Source organism: Musa acuminata, chromosome BXJ1-7 (assembly GCF_036884655.1).
Source record: "Musa acuminata AAA Group cultivar baxijiao chromosome BXJ1-7, Cavendish_Baxijiao_AAA, whole genome shotgun sequence".
Lineage (NCBI taxonomy): Eukaryota > Viridiplantae > Streptophyta > Magnoliopsida > Zingiberales > Musaceae > Musa > Musa acuminata.
The window spans coordinates 3388392-3406601 of record NC_088333.1 but is presented as its reverse complement, the minus strand read 5'-3'; the positions used below and the strand labels follow the sequence as shown (position 1 = coordinate 3406601).

General features: G+C 45.8%; 3 protein-coding genes and 1 long non-coding RNA gene across 4 annotated transcripts; 1 reads left to right on the top strand and 3 right to left on the bottom strand.

The window, feature by feature from the left end:
* The first annotated feature begins 3532 nt into the window (after positions 1-3532).
* LOC135679852 (uncharacterized) lies at positions 3533-6016 on the top strand. The gene is made up of 2 exons (XR_010515347.1): positions 3533-3983; positions 5872-6016. It is a non-coding gene; the product is annotated as an uncharacterized LOC135679852 (long non-coding RNA).
* A 4321-nt stretch (positions 6017-10337) lies between these two features.
* LOC135680096 (mannose-specific lectin 3-like) lies at positions 10338-11204 on the bottom strand. Its single transcript, XM_065194085.1, has one exon. The coding sequence runs from the start codon at positions 11202-11204 to the stop codon at positions 10338-10340; it is 867 nt and encodes a 288-aa protein (XP_065050157.1).
* A 1979-nt stretch (positions 11205-13183) lies between these two features.
* LOC135679851 (cypmaclein-like) lies at positions 13184-13943 on the bottom strand. The gene is made up of 2 exons (XM_065193835.1): positions 13680-13943; positions 13184-13593 (listed from the first exon to the last, which is right to left on the bottom strand). Exons 1-2 carry the CDS (start codon positions 13828-13830, stop codon positions 13409-13411), a joined length of 336 nt encoding a protein of 111 aa, XP_065049907.1. The 5' UTR covers positions 13831-13943; the 3' UTR covers positions 13184-13408.
* A 2054-nt stretch (positions 13944-15997) lies between these two features.
* LOC135680095 (UDP-glycosyltransferase 73C3-like) lies at positions 15998-17479 on the bottom strand. Its single transcript, XM_065194084.1, has one exon. The coding sequence runs from the start codon at positions 17477-17479 to the stop codon at positions 15998-16000; it is 1482 nt and encodes a 493-aa protein (XP_065050156.1).
* Positions 17480-18210: the final 731 nt, after the last annotated feature.

The window sequence follows — 18210 nt, the reverse complement described above, 5'->3', positions numbered from 1 at the left end:
CTTTCATTAAAAAAAATGATACTATAATAGTTCTTATCCACTGATTAGTTTGTCTATATTAAATCATATAATATCGGAGCAAAAAATTATAATTAGTGTCAATTAACTTACGTGATAAAAATTATGATAATTTATCATAAGATTCTGAGTTTGTATTTCGTCTTCATCGTCATTTGTTCTTTAAATAATCTTTTTAGAAAATCAAATATAAGAAGATGCATTCAAATTTTGTTCATAACATAAATCATACATCTCGTGATGTCTCCAAAGAAGATTCATTATCGTAAGATTCTGTATTTCGTTTTCATCGTCATTTGTTCTTTAAATATTTTTTTAAGAAATTAAATATAAAGAAGACGATTCTGACTAGGGTAATAATTGCGATGAGACTCACGTGACATCAGTTGTACTAGGTGACGCATCACACCTCTGTCGACTTGATGAGGCACCCGATCAACGCGAATCAGAACGCCAACCAAGGTCCATTAACACCCCGCTCAGGCTCGATCCCTCACATTACGTCGACGTCGATGTTAGACGCTACCAGGAGTACGATCCTGCAGGCAGGCATATCAGGCAACGATAACTCCTGCTATAAAAACCCTCGTTCTCCGAGGGAGGTGAAAAAAAGGAAAATGGGCACTACTCAGCTAAAGAATTCCCTCTTCACTATCTTCTAACTTGATCGTCGGAGGGGTCGGGTCGAGCTTCCCGACCCGACCTGTGTGCAGGTGTGAAGACAGTGGCCTCCCACTAAATGCCTAGGCGAGGAGCCGCCTCCCGGAGGAAACAACGATCCCGTCTCGATCGGACAATCGTGGTCGGCCACCTCAGCGGACTCAAGGGTCATTCTGGGAAGATCCCCTATCATCCGGATCCGAACCGAGTCGTGTCGGCCCCGAGGCCACGACTAAAGGTTGTTTACACTAACATATTCTTATTCGAATTAAGCATTCAATGGTAATGTTTTGTAGATGCATTCAAATCTTGTTCATAACATAAATCATACATCTCGTGATGCCTCCGAAGAAGATTCCCTGCGTTCCAATGCGGAAAGAACGCATCTATCATCATAAAACAAATAAAAGTACACATCCAATGAGACTCGCCAACCTTAAGACGACACCGAATCATCACATAAAGCCGGCACTTTGGAAATAGGAGGCACACATTTCTTGCTCTCGATGCCAAAGTGAGCATTAGTGTTCACTAAAGCTAATAAGAAAGCATCGGATCCGTATCACACAAGCACCCGATTTGGCCGGTTGCTAAAGTTCAGGGAGCATTCTCTCTCTCTCTCTCTCTCTCTCTCTTTTGTGCCATATATATATATATATATTTTATTTTTTACTATAAATTCGTCAAATGGGACGAGACTTTTGATAATAAAGAAGAATAATAAAGAAAAAGATGATTCTATATTACGTTATTATTCGTATATTTTTATAGATATATCATATCGTATTGATATAGTAAAGTTGTGACGATGGTGAGATGAGTTTTAGTCTTCTTAGTTTTGGTATTATTTAGTAGATTGATATAGTTTATTTACAATAATATTATATGTTGAGACTCCTCTTAAGTCTAATCAGTCTTTTTGTTTGTTTCAGAGATGCAAACAATTCTCGGAGGAGAGTTAACATCATCGCATATTAGCATCTAAGTGACATGAAATCTTTGTCCATATCAATAGATTAAATCATTGTTTTTAATATATTTAATCACTTAGAAAAAAAATATAGTGATCGATGTATAGATAACTACAAGCAAAACACTCCATATTAGGAGAAAGATCGATATCTAAGTAGTAGAGGAGACAAAAGGTAGCATCGAACATGCTTTGTGATCCATTCATCATCTCTCTTTTGTGGGTGCTGTCATTATCCGAAAGGTGTCACTCCAAAGAGATCATGATGGATGTTTTCTCCCTCGTCGGTGGTCACATTCGTGAGTACTGTTCAGCCCCAATATGATCCGAGTCGGACTTGCGTGAATAGAATTCAATGTTTTTTTTTTTTTTAATGTGGAGTGTTTCTGAGTAATATCAAGCTATTCGATGTGTCTACGTAAGATCGGAACAAAATTTTAATGTAAATTTTTTGAAACCCAAGTTAATGATTTCGAGATTGATAGATAGAAAAGAATGAATAGAAAGAGTATGATCTTGTAAATTAAATGTGTGATTTTTTTTATAGTTTACAAGAACTATCACCGTTACAATCCATAAACGCACAAAGTTAACGATACTAACTTTGTGAAATTATCATTATTGATGCTAATGAACATTATAGTCGATTCGAGCGGAATTGTTAAGGGCTAAAATGAACTGAATTGATTTTCGATTCGATTCGATTAAAATAAGTTCGAGTCAATTAACCGATTAACTAATTTATATTTTTAAATAATTAAAAAAAAATATTTTAAATAAATTGATTAAATCGAATCAGAATTCAATTAGATCAACACGACAAGGTTTGTGAAATTGAGAAATGATATTAGAATTATTTACCGAAAAGAAGAAATCTCAAACTGTTTATAATTTTTAAAATCAAAGTATTGATAATCAATTGGAGTTGAACCAATTCAGTTTTAATTTGAACACCCATAATCATTTAAAAAAAAAAGAATATTGACTTTGGTAGAAAATTTCATTGTCATAAGTCCAAAAATCTTAAGTTATTATAAAATAATTTAATATATTTATGAGTCTTAATATATCATCTCACCAATAAAGCAGTTTAGACTTGTAAATGGACAAAACACAATATATATGATGAAAATGAGTACTGTGTAGATATTTGAACTTATGATGTATTCTGATACTACGATAAATATTTCAATTATTTATCATAAATCTAAAAAACATAAGCTATAAAAGAACACTAATATACTTACTTATAAGCTATAAGAGATTTTTTGTTGTAGCCAATTAAGGATGCACTAATTTCTAAGAAGCAATAAGTGATATAATATATTCAAATTAAAAAAATCTGAAACAATATTTTTTCTAAGAATTATTTTACTCTTCCATCGTTTCAGCTCTGTCTTGCCCGACCTAGATTGTTAACCATCACCTCTACTATCGCTCTCGTCGAAACCTAACGGCTTATGATAGTGATGCTCACTTGGAGATGATAGGGGGCGAACCCGTGCACGGTGAAAGGGGACGATCAACCGTCGTTGAGGGTTGCAAGTGGAAGGAGACGAACTTATGCAAGATGAAAAGGGTCGACTAACCCTATATGAGAGGTGCAAGTGAAGGGGGACGACTAGCCTTCACATGAGACCTATAAGTGGAGAGGAACGATCCCACACGATAAAAAAAAAAAAAAAAAAATTACAAATAATAACAAACTCTAATGTATATATATATATATATATATATATATATATATATATATATATATATATATATATATATATAATGATAATTTTTTTGAAAAAGACTCATACTTTTTGAAATTTCTGAAACAATACTTTTTCTAAGGGTTATTTTACTCCTCTGTCGGCTTTGCTTCCGTCTCTACGCAGCCCAACTCCTTAATCACCACCTCCATTATCGCTTTCATCGAAACCCAACAATTTATGATGATGATGGTTACTCGAAGTTGATAGAGGGGCAAACCTATGCACGGTGAAGGAGGGCAACCAATCCTCGCATGAGGGCTATCGGTGGAGGAGGGCGACCAATCATCACATGAGGACTACTGATGGAGAGGGATGACCAATCCTCACATGAGGGGTGCAAGTGGAGGGGACGATCAACCCTTGCATGAGGACGGTAGGTGGAGAGGGGCGATCCCACGCGATCCTACGCCTACGCCATCGCCATCTTCGACCTCCAGAACCCAAGCTATCTCCGGTATCCTTGGCCCCGATCTCTTCGTCACCGCTCCTCCGCCGCCTGTTCCCTTCAGCCCGATGCTCTTCCTGCAAGATTACATGCGGCAATTGTTGCTCTCTGGCGGGGCCGTTTCTAGCTGGTATTATATCTTCCCGATTTTGTCTCTCTTTATTTTTCCCTCTAGCTATTAATTTTTGGTTCCGTTGCAGTTGATTGTATTGGATGATGATGATGATGTGGTATATTGGTGAACATAGTTGCAATGTGATTGTTGGTAACCTGCTATCGATGCCTGAATTTAGCTATAGCTCATTGCTTGTTTATAAATCGCAACTTAATTATTCTTTTGTATATGTATTAATTTTTCTCATTCCATTTATGGGGTCGAATGGAGAGTAGTTGGTTAGGTTGCATTTTGATGCAGGAAGCAACATTGCATAATGTTTATCTTGCTGCATTATGTACCTGGTGCATTTTGGTTGCCGGTGATATGACACTGCATTAACTACTTGCAGTTTCTAATAATTCTGACAATTTAAATTTATCATGCTTAGTCTTAAATTTCTTAATTGTATCTGTTTTATATGTGATTTTCATGGTTTAACCTCAATTTCACTCTCTTGGTCAAACCTCTGAAACTTGAACATTTCCCTTTTCCTGCCTAATATCTGGTGTTATTGCCAGAACATTAGTACAATAGATAACCAACAAAAGACAACCAAAGGTAACATCCTAGGATATAATCTTATCTTTGAATTTGATGGACCGAATCGAATGCTCAAAAAAGAAAGTAATGTTAATGCTTATTTCTTTCCCTGTTTTAATGCTTGTGGAACTTTAATAGATAAAAAGAACTGACCATTAGCCAACCAAAGCGAAGTCACAGCCCCTTTAATTGTTGGCAAGTGCAAAGAGAGGCACTCTTGCCTCAGAGGTTGTCCTCCAAGCAAACACGAACACAAACTCAATGCTTTCATGTACTGCTCGACTTGTTGTTAAAAATGTTTCTGGTCCCCTAAGAATAGCACTCTTGCCTCAGAGGTTGTCCTAAGCAAACACAGACACAAACTCAATGCTTTCATGTATTGCGCCTCTACTTGTTGTGAAAATATGTTTCTGGTCTCCTAAGAATGAAAAATGAGATGCCTATAGGCTTAGTCACTGCATTGCATTCATAACATTGAGATCTTTCTTCCTATTTTATTCAGAAACATTGTAGGTGCTTTGTGAACAACAAAGTATGACCATTGACATCACAAAAATCTATGTCAATCCACATAATTTCTACAGCATGTTCAAAGGGTAAGACAATAGTATGTCATATGTTTTACTTTTAAAATTCATGATATGAAAAATACAGAAATTTTGTAGATTTTGGTGTAATTTGTGCAAGATGTTTCTATTATCAATCCAGGATATAGTTGTTGCCTTGAACCCAAAATAGAAGGCTGTGAAGTGTGAAATACAGTACTAGAGTGTTTGGGTGAATTTTGAGCTATGTTCGATAAATGTGTCAGATGAACAAGTACTTGTATCATATAGAATTTCATCCATGTCTAATAGTGGCATATTTATTTACATTTGCTCAGGAAAATGTAAACAAGTCACAACCTTGCTAGAAGCAGACAAGTAGGAAAGGTTTTGGTTTGTGGGTGATTGATAAGAATCAGAAAATTGAAAGTGGGTATTTCAAAACATGTTTGTTTTACTGAGATTTTGTGTGCCCAAAGGAGCATACGACAGACAAACAGATAATCTTATTCTTTACTTGGGCAATGGGTGAATACATTCTTGTGGGATCTCTTGAAAGTTCATGGTTTTCAGATATGATGTTACAATCAATCAAAAAATGTCAACAACAGCACAATAAAACTCTGGAGGCATAAGAAATATATTGGCAGCCAAAGACAGAATAGTAGGAGAATGAAGTCACTTTCCTACATCATCCAAAATATATTGTGTCAACTTCCCATAATTTTCACTTGATTTCTTTTATTTTCTCTTTCACTTTTCCTCTGCCGATGCAGGTGTTGCTCCATCTACCCATCCATTAAAGCAAAAAACGAAAAAAGAGTTGGTTTCTCTTATTTTGCTTCGAGGACCCATTGTAAGTGATGTAGCATTCTCTAGTTTTGGCATGAGTTGCAGTTTTTAATGAGTGATGGTTAATTCTATATTTGATTCTCAAACTATCACTGAATTCCAAGTTGGTCGACGAAACTTCAACTTGCAGCAACTATTGCTCTTCGTTTTCCCTTTTTGCTCCTCATCTTTTCTCTCTCTCTCTCTCTCTCTCTTCTATTTGTTTAGTTTCTTTACAATTAGGCTTTTCTGACCTTTTGACAACACATTCCTGTGCTTTTGGTTTTGACTTTGTGTTGGTGTAAACAACTTCAAGCCGTGGCCTCGGGATCGTTGTGGCTTGGTTCGGGTCCGGATGATAGGGGATCTCCCTGGGACGCTTCCCGAGACTGATGAGGCGACCGATTGCGTTGGTCCGATCGGGACGGGGTCGTCGTTTCCACCGGGAGAGGACTCCTCGCATGCGCGTTCAGTGGGCGACCTCCGACTTCGCACCTGCAAAAAGGTCGGGTTGGGGCGCTCGACCCGACCCCTCTGACGATCAAGCTAGTGGATAGTCGCAGGGGGTTTTTTTTAGCTAAGTTGTGTCTTCTTTTCCCTCCCTCATTTTTCCTAGCGCGAGGGTTTTTATAGTGAGAATTATCATTGCCTGATGCGCTAGCCCGCAGGGAGCAGGACCATACTTCTGGTAGAGTCTGACGTTGCCGTTGGCGTGGCGTGAGGGATCGAACCGGAACAGGGCATTAATGCGCCTTGGTAGGCATTCCGGTCCACGTTGACTAGGTGCCTCATCGGATCAACAGAGGCGTGATGCGTCATCTGGGGTAGCTGATGTCATGCGAGTCTTATCGCAATTATTACCCTCATCATATTCCCCCCCGGAAGGAAGCTATGTGTTGGTTGCTATTAGTGGGAGTCTAAGGCATGGCTTCGGCTTTGAGAAACTGTCCCTGTCGGGCGTTTGCTGGTCCGTTGCCGGGGGTGCGGGAATCGTAGAGTTTAGTAATTAAGGAGGGTTTCGTGCGCAGCGGTGACCCTAGGTAGTGTGCGGTCGAGGAGCACAACTCGGTCCAACAGGCCGAGCAGAGGCTGTGGTCTTGAGCGACATGTAACCGAGGGGCATGACTCAGGCGGACGAGCCACGCAGAGGCGGTGGTCTCGGGCAGCATGGAGCCGAGGAGCACGACTCGGGTGGGCAGGCCTCGTAGAGGTGGTCATCTCGGGCAGCATGGAGTCGAGGAACACGACTCAGGCGAGCAAGCCGCGCAGAGGTTGTGGTCTCGGGTAGCATGGAGCCGAGGAGCACGACTCAAGCGGGCAGGTCACGCAGAGGTTGTGGTCTCGGGCAGCATGGAGCCGAGGAGCACGACTCAGGCGGGCAGGCCACGCAGAGGTGGTGGTCTCGGGCAGCATGGAGCCAAGGAGCACGACTCAGGCGGGCAGGCCACGCAGAGGTGGTGGTCTCGGGCAGCATGGAGCCAAGGAGCATGACCCAGGCGGGCAGGCCGCGCAGGCGTGGTCTCGGTCAACACGCGGCCGAGGAGCACAGCGCAGGAGGGCTGCGGTCGAGAGGTATGGCTCAGGCGGGCAGGCCGCGCAAGCGTGGTCTCGGTCAACACGCGGTCGAGGAGCACAGCGTAGGTGGGCTGCGACCGAGGGGTATGGCTCAGGCGGGCAGGTGTGGTCTCAGTCAACACGCAGTCGAGGAGCACGGCGCAGGCGGGCTATATGGCCGAGGGGTATGGCTCAAGAGGGCAGGTCGCGCAGGCGTGGTCTCGGTCAGCATGCGGTCGAGGAGCACGGCTCAGGCGGGCAGGCCGTGCAGGCGTGGTCTCATTCAACACGCAGCCGAGGAGCACGGCTCAAGCGGGCAGGCCGCGCAGGCGTGGTCTCGGTCAACACGCGGCCGAGGAGCACAGCGCAGGCGGGCTGCTGCCGAGGGGTATGGCTCGGGCGGGCAGGCTGCGCAGGCGTGGACTCGGGCAGTCTTCGCTCGGAAGAGACTGAGGCGGGGCCTTGATTTCTTTTCACAAGGACTACATCGGATAGCCACCGCGGGTGCTTGACCTCTTCTATGGAGCCCGTTGTCAAAAGTCATCCTTTCTCCTCACGACCACCCAGGCCTCTGCCGTGATGTACTGGTTAGTCCACTGGAGCATATCTGGTGCCGTGGTGGGGGGTCGCTCCACGAGGGACCAGAGGAATCTGGAAGGTCGTAGGCCTATCATAAACGCCTACATTAACAGAGAGGGATGAGCGTCCGGCAACCCCCGGATTTGTGTTGTAAAGCGATCCACAAAATGCGAGAGGGGCTCGTCCTCCCTTTGGTTGAGTTTGAGGAGCAGTGCAATGGATGGCTTCAACCGGGCATAGGCTAGGAAGTTAAGCTCAAAGTCCTTAGCGAGCTGATCAAAGGAAGTAATCGCCTCGGGCTTCAGACTGCTATACCATGCACGGGCTAACCCCCTTAGAGTCGTGGGGAAAGCCCTACACATCAGGGCGTCTGAGGTTCCGTAAAGTGTCATTTGGGCCCGAAAGGCTGCTACATGGTCTGCTGGGTCGGTGGTGCCATCGTACGCGCCAAGAGTGGGGAGGCGGAAGTTCGGGGGGACTGCCTGATCTTGTATCTTAGGCGTGAACAGAGACTCTTCGTGCGCGTCCTCCCCGAGCTCTCCCTTTGACCTGCGAACCTCCTTCTGCATTTCGTCGAGCCGCTGACTAACAATGCGTAATTGGGCTCGCAGGGAGTCCGCTGAATCCGAAGATAATGCCTCGGGTTTCGGACGCCCGCTCGGGTTTGCCATCACCCGGTCCCCGAGTGGGGCCGATCGGACCCGAGGCGGAGTGGGGAGCTCCGGAGGTGGCATGTAAGCCCGAACGAGCGGCTCTTGTTGCCGCAGCGGTTGGATCGCAGGCAGGTGCGTCGAACAAGAAACGAGTGGGATAATGGATTGCACCATACCCATCAGAGCTTGGACTTGATGAGCGAGGTCCTGAAAGGCCTCGGACGACACGAGTGACGGGTCGGCTGGGGCACCGTCGGGCGACGACAGGCCCGAGTCGTTAAATATCCGCCAATAGCGCTCTGAAGCCGTGGTGGGGGGTTCGTCTCGAAGTTCTCCGCGTGGGGGGTGTTCCCCCGGAGCTCCGATCGGGTGTGACCCCTTAGTTGCGAGCTCGTTTGAGTCAATTGGGCAATCCCCTAACATTCCGGCCCTCCTTCTAGTGCCAAAAATATTAGTGTAAACAACTTCAAGTCGTGGCCTTGGGGCCGTCGCGGCTTGGTTCGGGTCCGGATGATAGGGGATCTCCTTGCAACGCTTCTCGAGACTACTGAGGCGACCGATTACGTTGGTCCGATCGGGACAGGGTCATCGTTTCCACCGAGAGAGGACTCCTCACCTGCGTGTTCAGTGGGCGACCTTCGACTTCGCACCTGCACAAAGGTCGGGTCGGGGCGCTCGACCCGACCCCTCCGACGATCAAGTTAGTGAGTAGTCGCGGGGGGTTTCTTTAGCTAAGTTGTGTCTTCTTTTCCCTCCCTTCTTTTTCCTTGGAGCGCGAGGGTTTTTAAAGTGAGAATTACCGTTGCCTGATGTGCTGGCCCGCAGGAAGCAGGACCGTACTTCTGGTAGCGTTTGACGTTGCCGTTGGTGTGGCGTGAGGGATCGAACCGGAACAAGGTATTAATGCGTCTTGGTAGGCATTTCGGTCCACGTTGATCAGGTGCCTCATTAGATCAATAGAGGCGTGATGCGTCATCTGGGGTAGCTGATGTCACGTGAGTCTTATCGTAATTATTACCCTTTGACAACATCGATGATCATTTCTTTCTATCTTGTGATTTCACATTGAAGTGTCACACCCGGCTCCTGTTTTGCCCTTGGTTGCAAAACTTGTATCCTGCTTTTAGCTCTTTCCTAGTGTCGTTTTCTATATTGTTCAAATAGAGACAACTTTTTAGATTGAAACCACTTTTTAGCGCTTCCTGACTCGTAGCCTACTTTTAGCCCTTGGTTGCAAATATTTGATCCGAGAAATTGTCGTTTTCTATATTGTTCAAATAGAAACAACTTTTTAGATTGAAACAACTTTCATTTATCTTTAAAAAGATTATGATTTGTAAATTTATTATTTTTATAATAATTTTTTTCTGATTTATTCTGTAATTTTTATCTTTCATATTAAAGGGATTTTCTTCACGTAAATTTTAATATTTTATTTGATTATGATTTGTATTTATTCGTATATAAGTTCTATTTTTATCCTATCATTATTATTTTATTTGGTAGATTGGTGGTCTTCCGTCGCTATAAGCATTTATTATGAGGAAATGAAATTTCCGTCACCACTAGACGATAAGACTGACACGTGTTTTACATTCTTATTATAGCGACATGGATGAGAGGCTTCACTCGTCTGTCAGAGCGGTGCTTGTCGTGTTCCCAGCCGAGCCCCACGTCTCGACGCCGGCGGCGAGGACTCCTGCTTTCGGCGTGTTCCACAACGATGGGCCGTAGACGACTAGCTGACCGCGGGGGCCGAGCGCGAGGACGTATTCCCCGGAGTCGGACGCCACCCCGTTGGTCCACAGAGTCTCCCCGCCCATGTACTTGATCTTGAGCTCCCCATTGGGCTCCAACGTCACGAAACAGTCGTGCAGTGAGTTGCTTGTCCCCGTCTGCCACAGCACTCCATCGTCCCCGGTGTTGCGCAGCGCCAGGTTGCAGTTGTCCTGCAGCGCCAGCTCGTAGACGCCGTTGACGATGGTGACTCCGATCGGAGCCACGTCGTTGGCGTAGAGCACGGCGTCGGTCGTGGCCGGCCAAGTGGATCGCGGAGCGCCCGCTCCACCGGTTAACCTCGGCACCGACCACCGTGCCGGTCCGTACACGTGGAGGCTGCCGTCGTACCGGAGGACGAGGGCGTAGCTCCCGGGGGACGACTTGGCGTTGCTCCTCCAGAGTTCGGACGGTCCGACGCGCGTATACCTGTTGTAGCCGAAGATGATGAGCTCGCCGTCGGACTGCAGCTGGAGGTAGCAGTTTATGCCCTTGTGCCAGGTGCCGCTGGCCCAGGTGGGGTTGCCATTGTCGTACGCCACGAGGTTGCAGTCCTCTTGCATGACCAACGAGTACTGCTTGTACCGAAGGTGCTGGCCGTGCATCAGACTCTCGCTAGAGTAGAGCACGTTGCTTTCCGTGCTCGCGCTCGGCACGACGAGCCGGGCGAGCACGGCGCCGAGGACCCAAAGCACCACTGAAGTCTGCGTTGCCATTGCTTCACGCACTGCACTCCCTCTTCCCAGTGAGCTATGCTCCATATATAAACGCCGAGGGAAGGGAAGAAGGTGGGGGTTGGCTTCGCATTCATACCTCGAGCTCGAGCTCGAGCTAGTCGAGGTGATTCACGTGACGGTGTGGGGTGACTCGGGAAACCAATCACGTGTTGCAGCGTGCAACGTTGCGTGTGTCAGACGTTGACAAGCACGTAAATTAAGAGACCGTTGTTTTATGATACTTAGATGAATGGTTCGCACCAACTTTGTACCTCACTTTGCATTCATGTACTTGTTTATTAATGGAGATCTAAAACGTGCAGCGTGGTGTAATCAAATGAAATCCCAGATGGGGACGATGTCACAGAGAACCCATCGGTGGGTTAATTTGAGCCAAGTTTAAGCCATAATTAAACCGATACTGGCCACTGACATCTCGTGTTCAACGAGGTACGTAAAATACACACTTATTGGAGGAAGAGAAGCTAAGCCACATGCAGATCATGCTTGCAAGACAGTGAACTGAGTGGCGGAGGCCATCGATAGGTGGCTCTCTGCCACTATAAATTTAGGAGGAGCGATGCTGTGTTAGGTATGAATAATTTAACCCGATTCGATTTCTAACTTATCGGATGCTACCAAACATTGGGAATTGGATCTTCGGCTAATATTAAATGCTCCAACCCAACCCAACCCACGAAGAAGCTCACGATGGGATGATGATGTGGCAAATGGCCCGTAATGAAATCGAGAGACCAAATAAACCGCTTCATCGGCCGGTTTGATTTAGGTTCAATTAGATCCCGGTTCGGTTTTTAAGATTTCTCACCCACTACTGCTTGCAAGTTTTTTCCACATATAATCCTCGATTTGTGCTGATTAATCCATTTGGATCAGTTATCAAAATCCATGTTGATGTTTGTGTAGAAATTCTAATATTGCGAGTTAAAAAATGAGTAGTTTATTAGAAAAAATTTCATTATTTGACTTTTTATTGGATGATGCCTTCATATTTGTTTTTTATATTTAGATAAAAATGATGCCAATCTTTTACTAAAATAACTTGATCACATATGCTATTCAATAATAATAATAATAATAATTAATTTTCATAAAATTTAGAAAAAATAGAATAAGTGTCTTAGAATCATTAGGACATAGTTCTAAGATTATTAATATTATTTTAAAAAAATTACAATAATTAATTATCAAGAGCGAGAACTTCTTACAAGTGCTGATGTTCATGATCGAATCGTTTTAGTAAAAGATTTAAGGGTATTTTTATCTAAATAAAATGAGCACTTCTAGATATAAATGTCATATGGTAAAAGTGAATGTGAGATTTTTCTCAATGAATTATCCGAAAATAATTATTCATACCACTTAATTATAGTAAGATGGCATAGATAAGATGCACAAAAATTGCCATTCTTTACCAATTTACTGTTGAATTGGAAATATTGCATTATTTATGATCTTCTACCTTCTTTTCCTCCTCTAAAGTTGTTTAGCTATTATGGTGCCCATACCAAACCTTGTGACATTCTATGGCGAAATCATGTGATCTTATATGGAGTGTTTTCTACTTTGGACTTCATCTTGTTCTATGTGTTTTTTTTCTTATATCCATATTAAAATCATAAATAAAATTTTTTAGGTATAATAATAATATAAAAAATATTTGACCAACACATATTTTCAAATTCATTCAGTAGTATATTTCTGACCCACAAAATAATAGTTTTTTTTTTCCATTTTATAACACAATAGCTTTTACATTTAAGATATTGGTTATAAATTACTTTGACTAGTTTAGCTGATAAAGACTTTGAATCTTATTTTTATTATTTATTTTTTAAAAATATTATGATTAAAAGATTGATAATCTCATCTAATAAAATTTAAAATATCATATAATTTATATTATAAAAAAGTTTATTGTAAGATTCCTTGGAAATCTTCATGTGAGATGCAGCATGGGACCCACTAGCTCCAAATGGTTTATTCCAACTTTGCTCTGTTGCATACTACAGACACACTCCATCTGCTCTCAGGCAGCTACCACCATCTGATGCCTCTAAGATCACCATCAACTGCATCGAGTCACAGCAGAGAGATCACAAAGGAAGAAGGGAGACGAACCACAGTGGAGAAGCGCAACCAGCAACCGCACAAAGACGAATGGCGCCACCCACGGATGCATTCTACGGGCACTTGAGCTTGCCGCGAGGGTTGGTCATGGTGGCGTAGCAGGGGCACATGGCGCGTGTCTCCGCCGACGTGCCCGGCGGCACGCAGTTGCACTTGCTGCAGCAAACCCCGCACAACTTGTTGCACATCTTCCGCTTCCACGACTTGCTGCAGCGCACCGAGCACTTCGCCCCGCAGTCTGCACCACCAAAACCCATGTGTGTCATCAGTTTGATGATCGCTCGCCATTTAGTGGAAGCCATGAGCGAAGCCCGAAGAGGTCACCGATGGTGACGGCCGGCGCCGCCTGGAGAAGCCATCTTCCGTTGGCCACAACCGAATGGTGATGATGGTCGTAGACGGAGCGCGAATCGACGAGGCAGAGCCCGAGCAGGAAGAGTAGAAGGCCGGCGACGACGGGCGTGGAGGGAGCCATGGAAGAGGAGATCGAGATCGATCGATCGATGCGAAGAGTGGTGGCTGCTCTGAGAATTTATAGAGGACGACGAAGCAGGAAGCAGGTACCAGGAAGGAGCTCTTCCGAGTGAGACGGTGAGGTGGAGGTATCACAGCTCAGGCCATAGCTGTACTAGTTAAAGCTGATCATCCATACCTCGAAGGCTGGCTCTGTCTGCAGATCCAATGACCATCACGTGAAGAGGATCGAGTTCCCTGAGAGGTGAGCAGTAAGTTTGTCTTCCCGAGATTCCTTGTGCTCTGCCGACGAGGAAGCTTCGTGGTTGGACTCCTGTCAAGTTACCAACACATGCAAATCCTGTGCCAAGATCACGGGCGTGGCAACATCGATACAACTCATGTCACCGAAACATGCAAATGGGCTCAATAGGTGGGCCGTTCGGGCTCGAACTCGTGTTCGTGGGCCTTTTATCTGGGCATTGACCACATTAATATAGATACCGAAGTTGACTAAGTGAATCGGCGGGACATTCGATATCCGAATTGGTTGACGTATTGATACGTCTCAGATCCGATAGCCGATTTGAGATCTATCTTAGCCGATTAAAATAGATAGAGAAGAATTAATGTCCGATCAATTTTCTGTAGATTTCAAGTAGAATTAATGTTGCATGACTAACCAATAAAGGAAAAAAAGAGGAGTTGAAGCTATCCAAGAAGAGTACGTACTCCGATATTCTATGAATAAAAGGTGCTGCTAAATCCAACGTGCGACTTACTTCACGATGGTCAATGTGGAAATCGTGCATTAGATCAAGGAAAGCACTTGAGATGGAAAACATCAGTCAAGCTCAAGAACAATGGAGGATCGAAAACAGCAGATTCTGTGAAGTAAACACTGCACATGTTACCACTGACCTGTCTTTCTCCTCATGTTGAGAATGGAAGTCTCTAAAAGATCTGCCATGTTTTCCCACGCATTTCTTGAACTTTGCGCTGATTCACCTCCTCCGTATATGTAGATATATATCTCTCTCTCTCTTTCTCTCTTTTGAGGAGTAACGAGAAAGCAGTGGAAGCAAAGATAGCTCACAGTTCAAGAAAGCCGTGGAAGAGCATGATCATGATCTTGGTAGCATCTCCTTCCTCGCAGCCCTTCCTGTGCCATTCCTTTGTTTGAATGGTAAAAGGAGGATATGTCTTGCAAAAGATTTCAGTAATCAGAAGATTCTCAAATTCCAGTGGAGATCTATGCTATTGCTAAAACAAAAGGAGGAGAAGCGGAAGAAGATGGAACCATTTCGATAGTCAAAATCGAACAGAGACTGAAGAGAAGACGAAGAGAACCATAGTGATACCTGAAGCAGAAGAAAGAAGAGAGAGAGAGAGAGAGGTGGGGAAACGTACAGGCGGGGCGTCCTCAAGAGAGAAGCCGCACGTGCGACCTTTGACAGGCACCAGGCGATGCGTGTCCTTCCTGGATCGCTCGCGCGAGGACGATGTACGGGTCCAGTAGAGCCGGCGGTCCTTGACCTCATCCGTTCATCGACGATCGGACGGCTAACACTCCGTTTCCGGGTTTTCGTCGCTCTTCCCGATGATCTGCGCGCCGGTCCGCTCGTCTCGGTGCGTACACGTGTGCGATCTGGGGTTACAGGCACCGCACGGGCCGACACCCGTACCTGCGCCACCAGCCCTACGAGTAGGTGAAAGCGGGGCCCGGGGCAGTCCTTTCAAGCGTCTGCACCAATGAGCGAACGCGGCGTGGCGGTGGGCCCGGCTCACCCACGTAAGAACGTGCAGGAGGCGGTTTTCTCGTGGGGCCCGGTCGAACCTTTGTCTGGCCGACTTTGGGTCAACACTGGTACGATGTAGATGGGTGATTGGTGCCAATTTCCCAAAAGCTTACGTGGGGTTTGGTCTCACCGTCGTCCAGTCATAAAATAATGTCGTGATCAAAAGGATTTGATGATAACACCACCACAAGATTAATATTAATGTTTTAGGTAAGACTCTGTTTGACCAACCATTCATGAGAAATGAATGCATGAATGAAACAAGGAATGCAGACAACCATTTATTTGATGCCGGATCTAAGAAGGATTTGGATATTAATCACAGAAGAACTCTCTTCATCATCATCATCATCATCATCTAATCCTTCAAATAAAGCATTCATCTCCGGATTAATTCTTCTTCGCTTTCTGTGCTACAGATTCAATCAGCAGCGTCAAGTTATCGTAGGAAGAACCACACTTGGCCACAGCTTTTCTTGCTTCCTCCGCGAGTTCTTTGGCTTTCCTCCTCCTCTCTTCTCCCTCCTCACCTCCCCCCATCAACCTCTCGATAGCCTCCGCCACTTCGTCCCTCGTGACCGACGCCCCATCCTCCGGCGCCTGCTTCAGCCCCACGGAAGTGTCCACGCCGACCGCGACTCCGATCCCGAGCACGTCCACGATCAGCTTCTGGTTGATGAACTGGTCGGCGAACAGCGGCCAGCTCGCCACCGGCACGCCCGCGCTTGCGCTCTCCAGCGTCGAGTTCCACCCGCTGTGCGTCATGAATCCTCCCACCGCTGGGTGCGACAGGATCATCACCTGCGGCGCCCAGCCACGGATCAAGAGACACCTTGAGTCGACCTCCTTGATCTCAAGCTTCTCTTGCAGCCACTGCTCCACTTCCTCTGACAGCGATTCCGCGCCATTGATGACCCAGATGAAGGGTCGTCTTGAAGCGAGCAGCCCATGGCCGAGTTCCATCAGTTGAGCGGGCGCAAATCTGGCCAGGCTGCCGAAACTGACGTACACCACAGACCGTGGCTTCATCGAATCCAGCCACTGCATGCATCGGCTTGCTTCCACGGACGGCTTCTGGCCCCTCGCGGCCATGTCGGAGCTACCCCTGCAGCACAGCGACACCGGGCCGATGGGGCGGACCTCCTTTCCGGAGGCCACCGCTAAGCGTACAGCATATCCCGGCTCCAACTCGTCGAAGCTGTTGACGATGATGCCGTCCATCGCCAGTTCACCCTCTCTGCCCTCCTCGCACATCTCCAAGAACCGAGGCAGCAACTGGAATTGGATTGGGAGCCGCTGCCTCGTGATCTCGAACGGAAACGGCAAGTCCGGGATCGTGAAGGGCTCGGTCGGCGACGACACGCTCTCGTGAGGCTTGTAACAGTAGAGGTTGTGCATGCAAAAGAGCGCAAAGGCGCCGAAGCCATGGAAGACGAAGCATGGAACGCCGAGCTCCCGAGCGACCGCCGGAGTCCAGGAGTAGAACATGCCGGACACGATGCAGCTCGGGGCAACCGTCAGATCACGGAGCAGAACCTCCAGGGGGTGCCGCAGTAGCTTGGAAGCGTAGTAGAGGTTGGGCACCATGTCAAAGGAGGGGAGGCTGTCGAAGCTCTCGCAGCCCTCCGGTAATCCTGCCTCAGCAGAGGGGAAGGGAAGGGTGACGAAGCGGATCGCGAGGCCGGAGTCGGCGATGTGGGAGATGGTTGGACTCAGCCAGGCGGCGTTGGCCGGCGTCATGACGACGGTGACGGCCACACCACGCTCGGCCAGCATGCGGCCGATGTCGATCATGGGTATCGTGTGGCTCGTCCCGAGCCATGGGAGCAGGACGAAGTGGAGCTGTCGGTGACCGGAGCCGCTGTCCTCCATGGCCGCTTGAAGGTGAATTGGTGACTAGGAGTGAGTATTGGTTAAGAAGACGGTCACAGAGCTACTCCTATAAGGACATTAGATGACGAGTGCCATTACGCCATCTTCTACTTATTGACAAAGAGAATTCAATTACAGGTATGGAGTCGATGGAGATGCGATAAGAAGACAAGCGAGCCAGAAAAAGAAGACGACATGGATGCCAAAAGAAGATTTAGAGAAATCATGGTAATGGTAATGGTAATGGAATGCGTGCAGAGAAAGCGACGCTCCATGACTTTAATATGTGGCGGATAGCATGAAGATCAATCCCAAATAAAAGTCATCCAATATTCCATGACTAACAGCAATTAGTGGAACAACAAAGAGAGATAAGATCTGTGTGTTCCTCCAACGCTGGCCAAACAAGTCAACATTTTGATGAAAGAACAACAAACCATAGAGTGATCATCAGGGAAAACACACAAGTAGTGAACTAAGATCTCTGTGTTCCTCCAAAGCTTTTCAAACAAGTCAACATTTTTCATGCAAGAACAACAAACCATGGAGTCATCATGGGGAGAACACACAACTAGTGCAACAAATAACAACAACGCTTTAAAGTATTTAAGAACTCTGAACTGAGTTTTAAGCTGAGTGAAACATACCTAGACAAGTTTACATTTTTGCTCAAGAACAACAAACTTTTGGAAGTATCAGATCTGTTTTTGGTCTTCTCAGAATTCCTCCAA

Coding starts and splice junctions, on each gene's coding strand:
- LOC135679851 (XM_065193835.1), bottom strand. CDS start 13,830: ATGGCTCCCTCCACGCCCGTCGTCGCCGGCCTTCTACTCTTCCTGCTC. Junction 13,594..13,679: donor GGCGCCGGCCGTCACCATCG/GTGACCTCTTCG, acceptor TTGGTGGTGCAG/ACTGCGGGGCGAAGTGCTCG.
- LOC135680096 (XM_065194085.1), bottom strand. CDS start 11,204: ATGGCAACGCAGACTTCAGTGGTGCTTTGGGTCCTCGGCGCCGTGCTC.
- LOC135680095 (XM_065194084.1), bottom strand. CDS start 17,479: ATGGAGGACAGCGGCTCCGGTCACCGACAGCTCCACTTCGTCCTGCTC.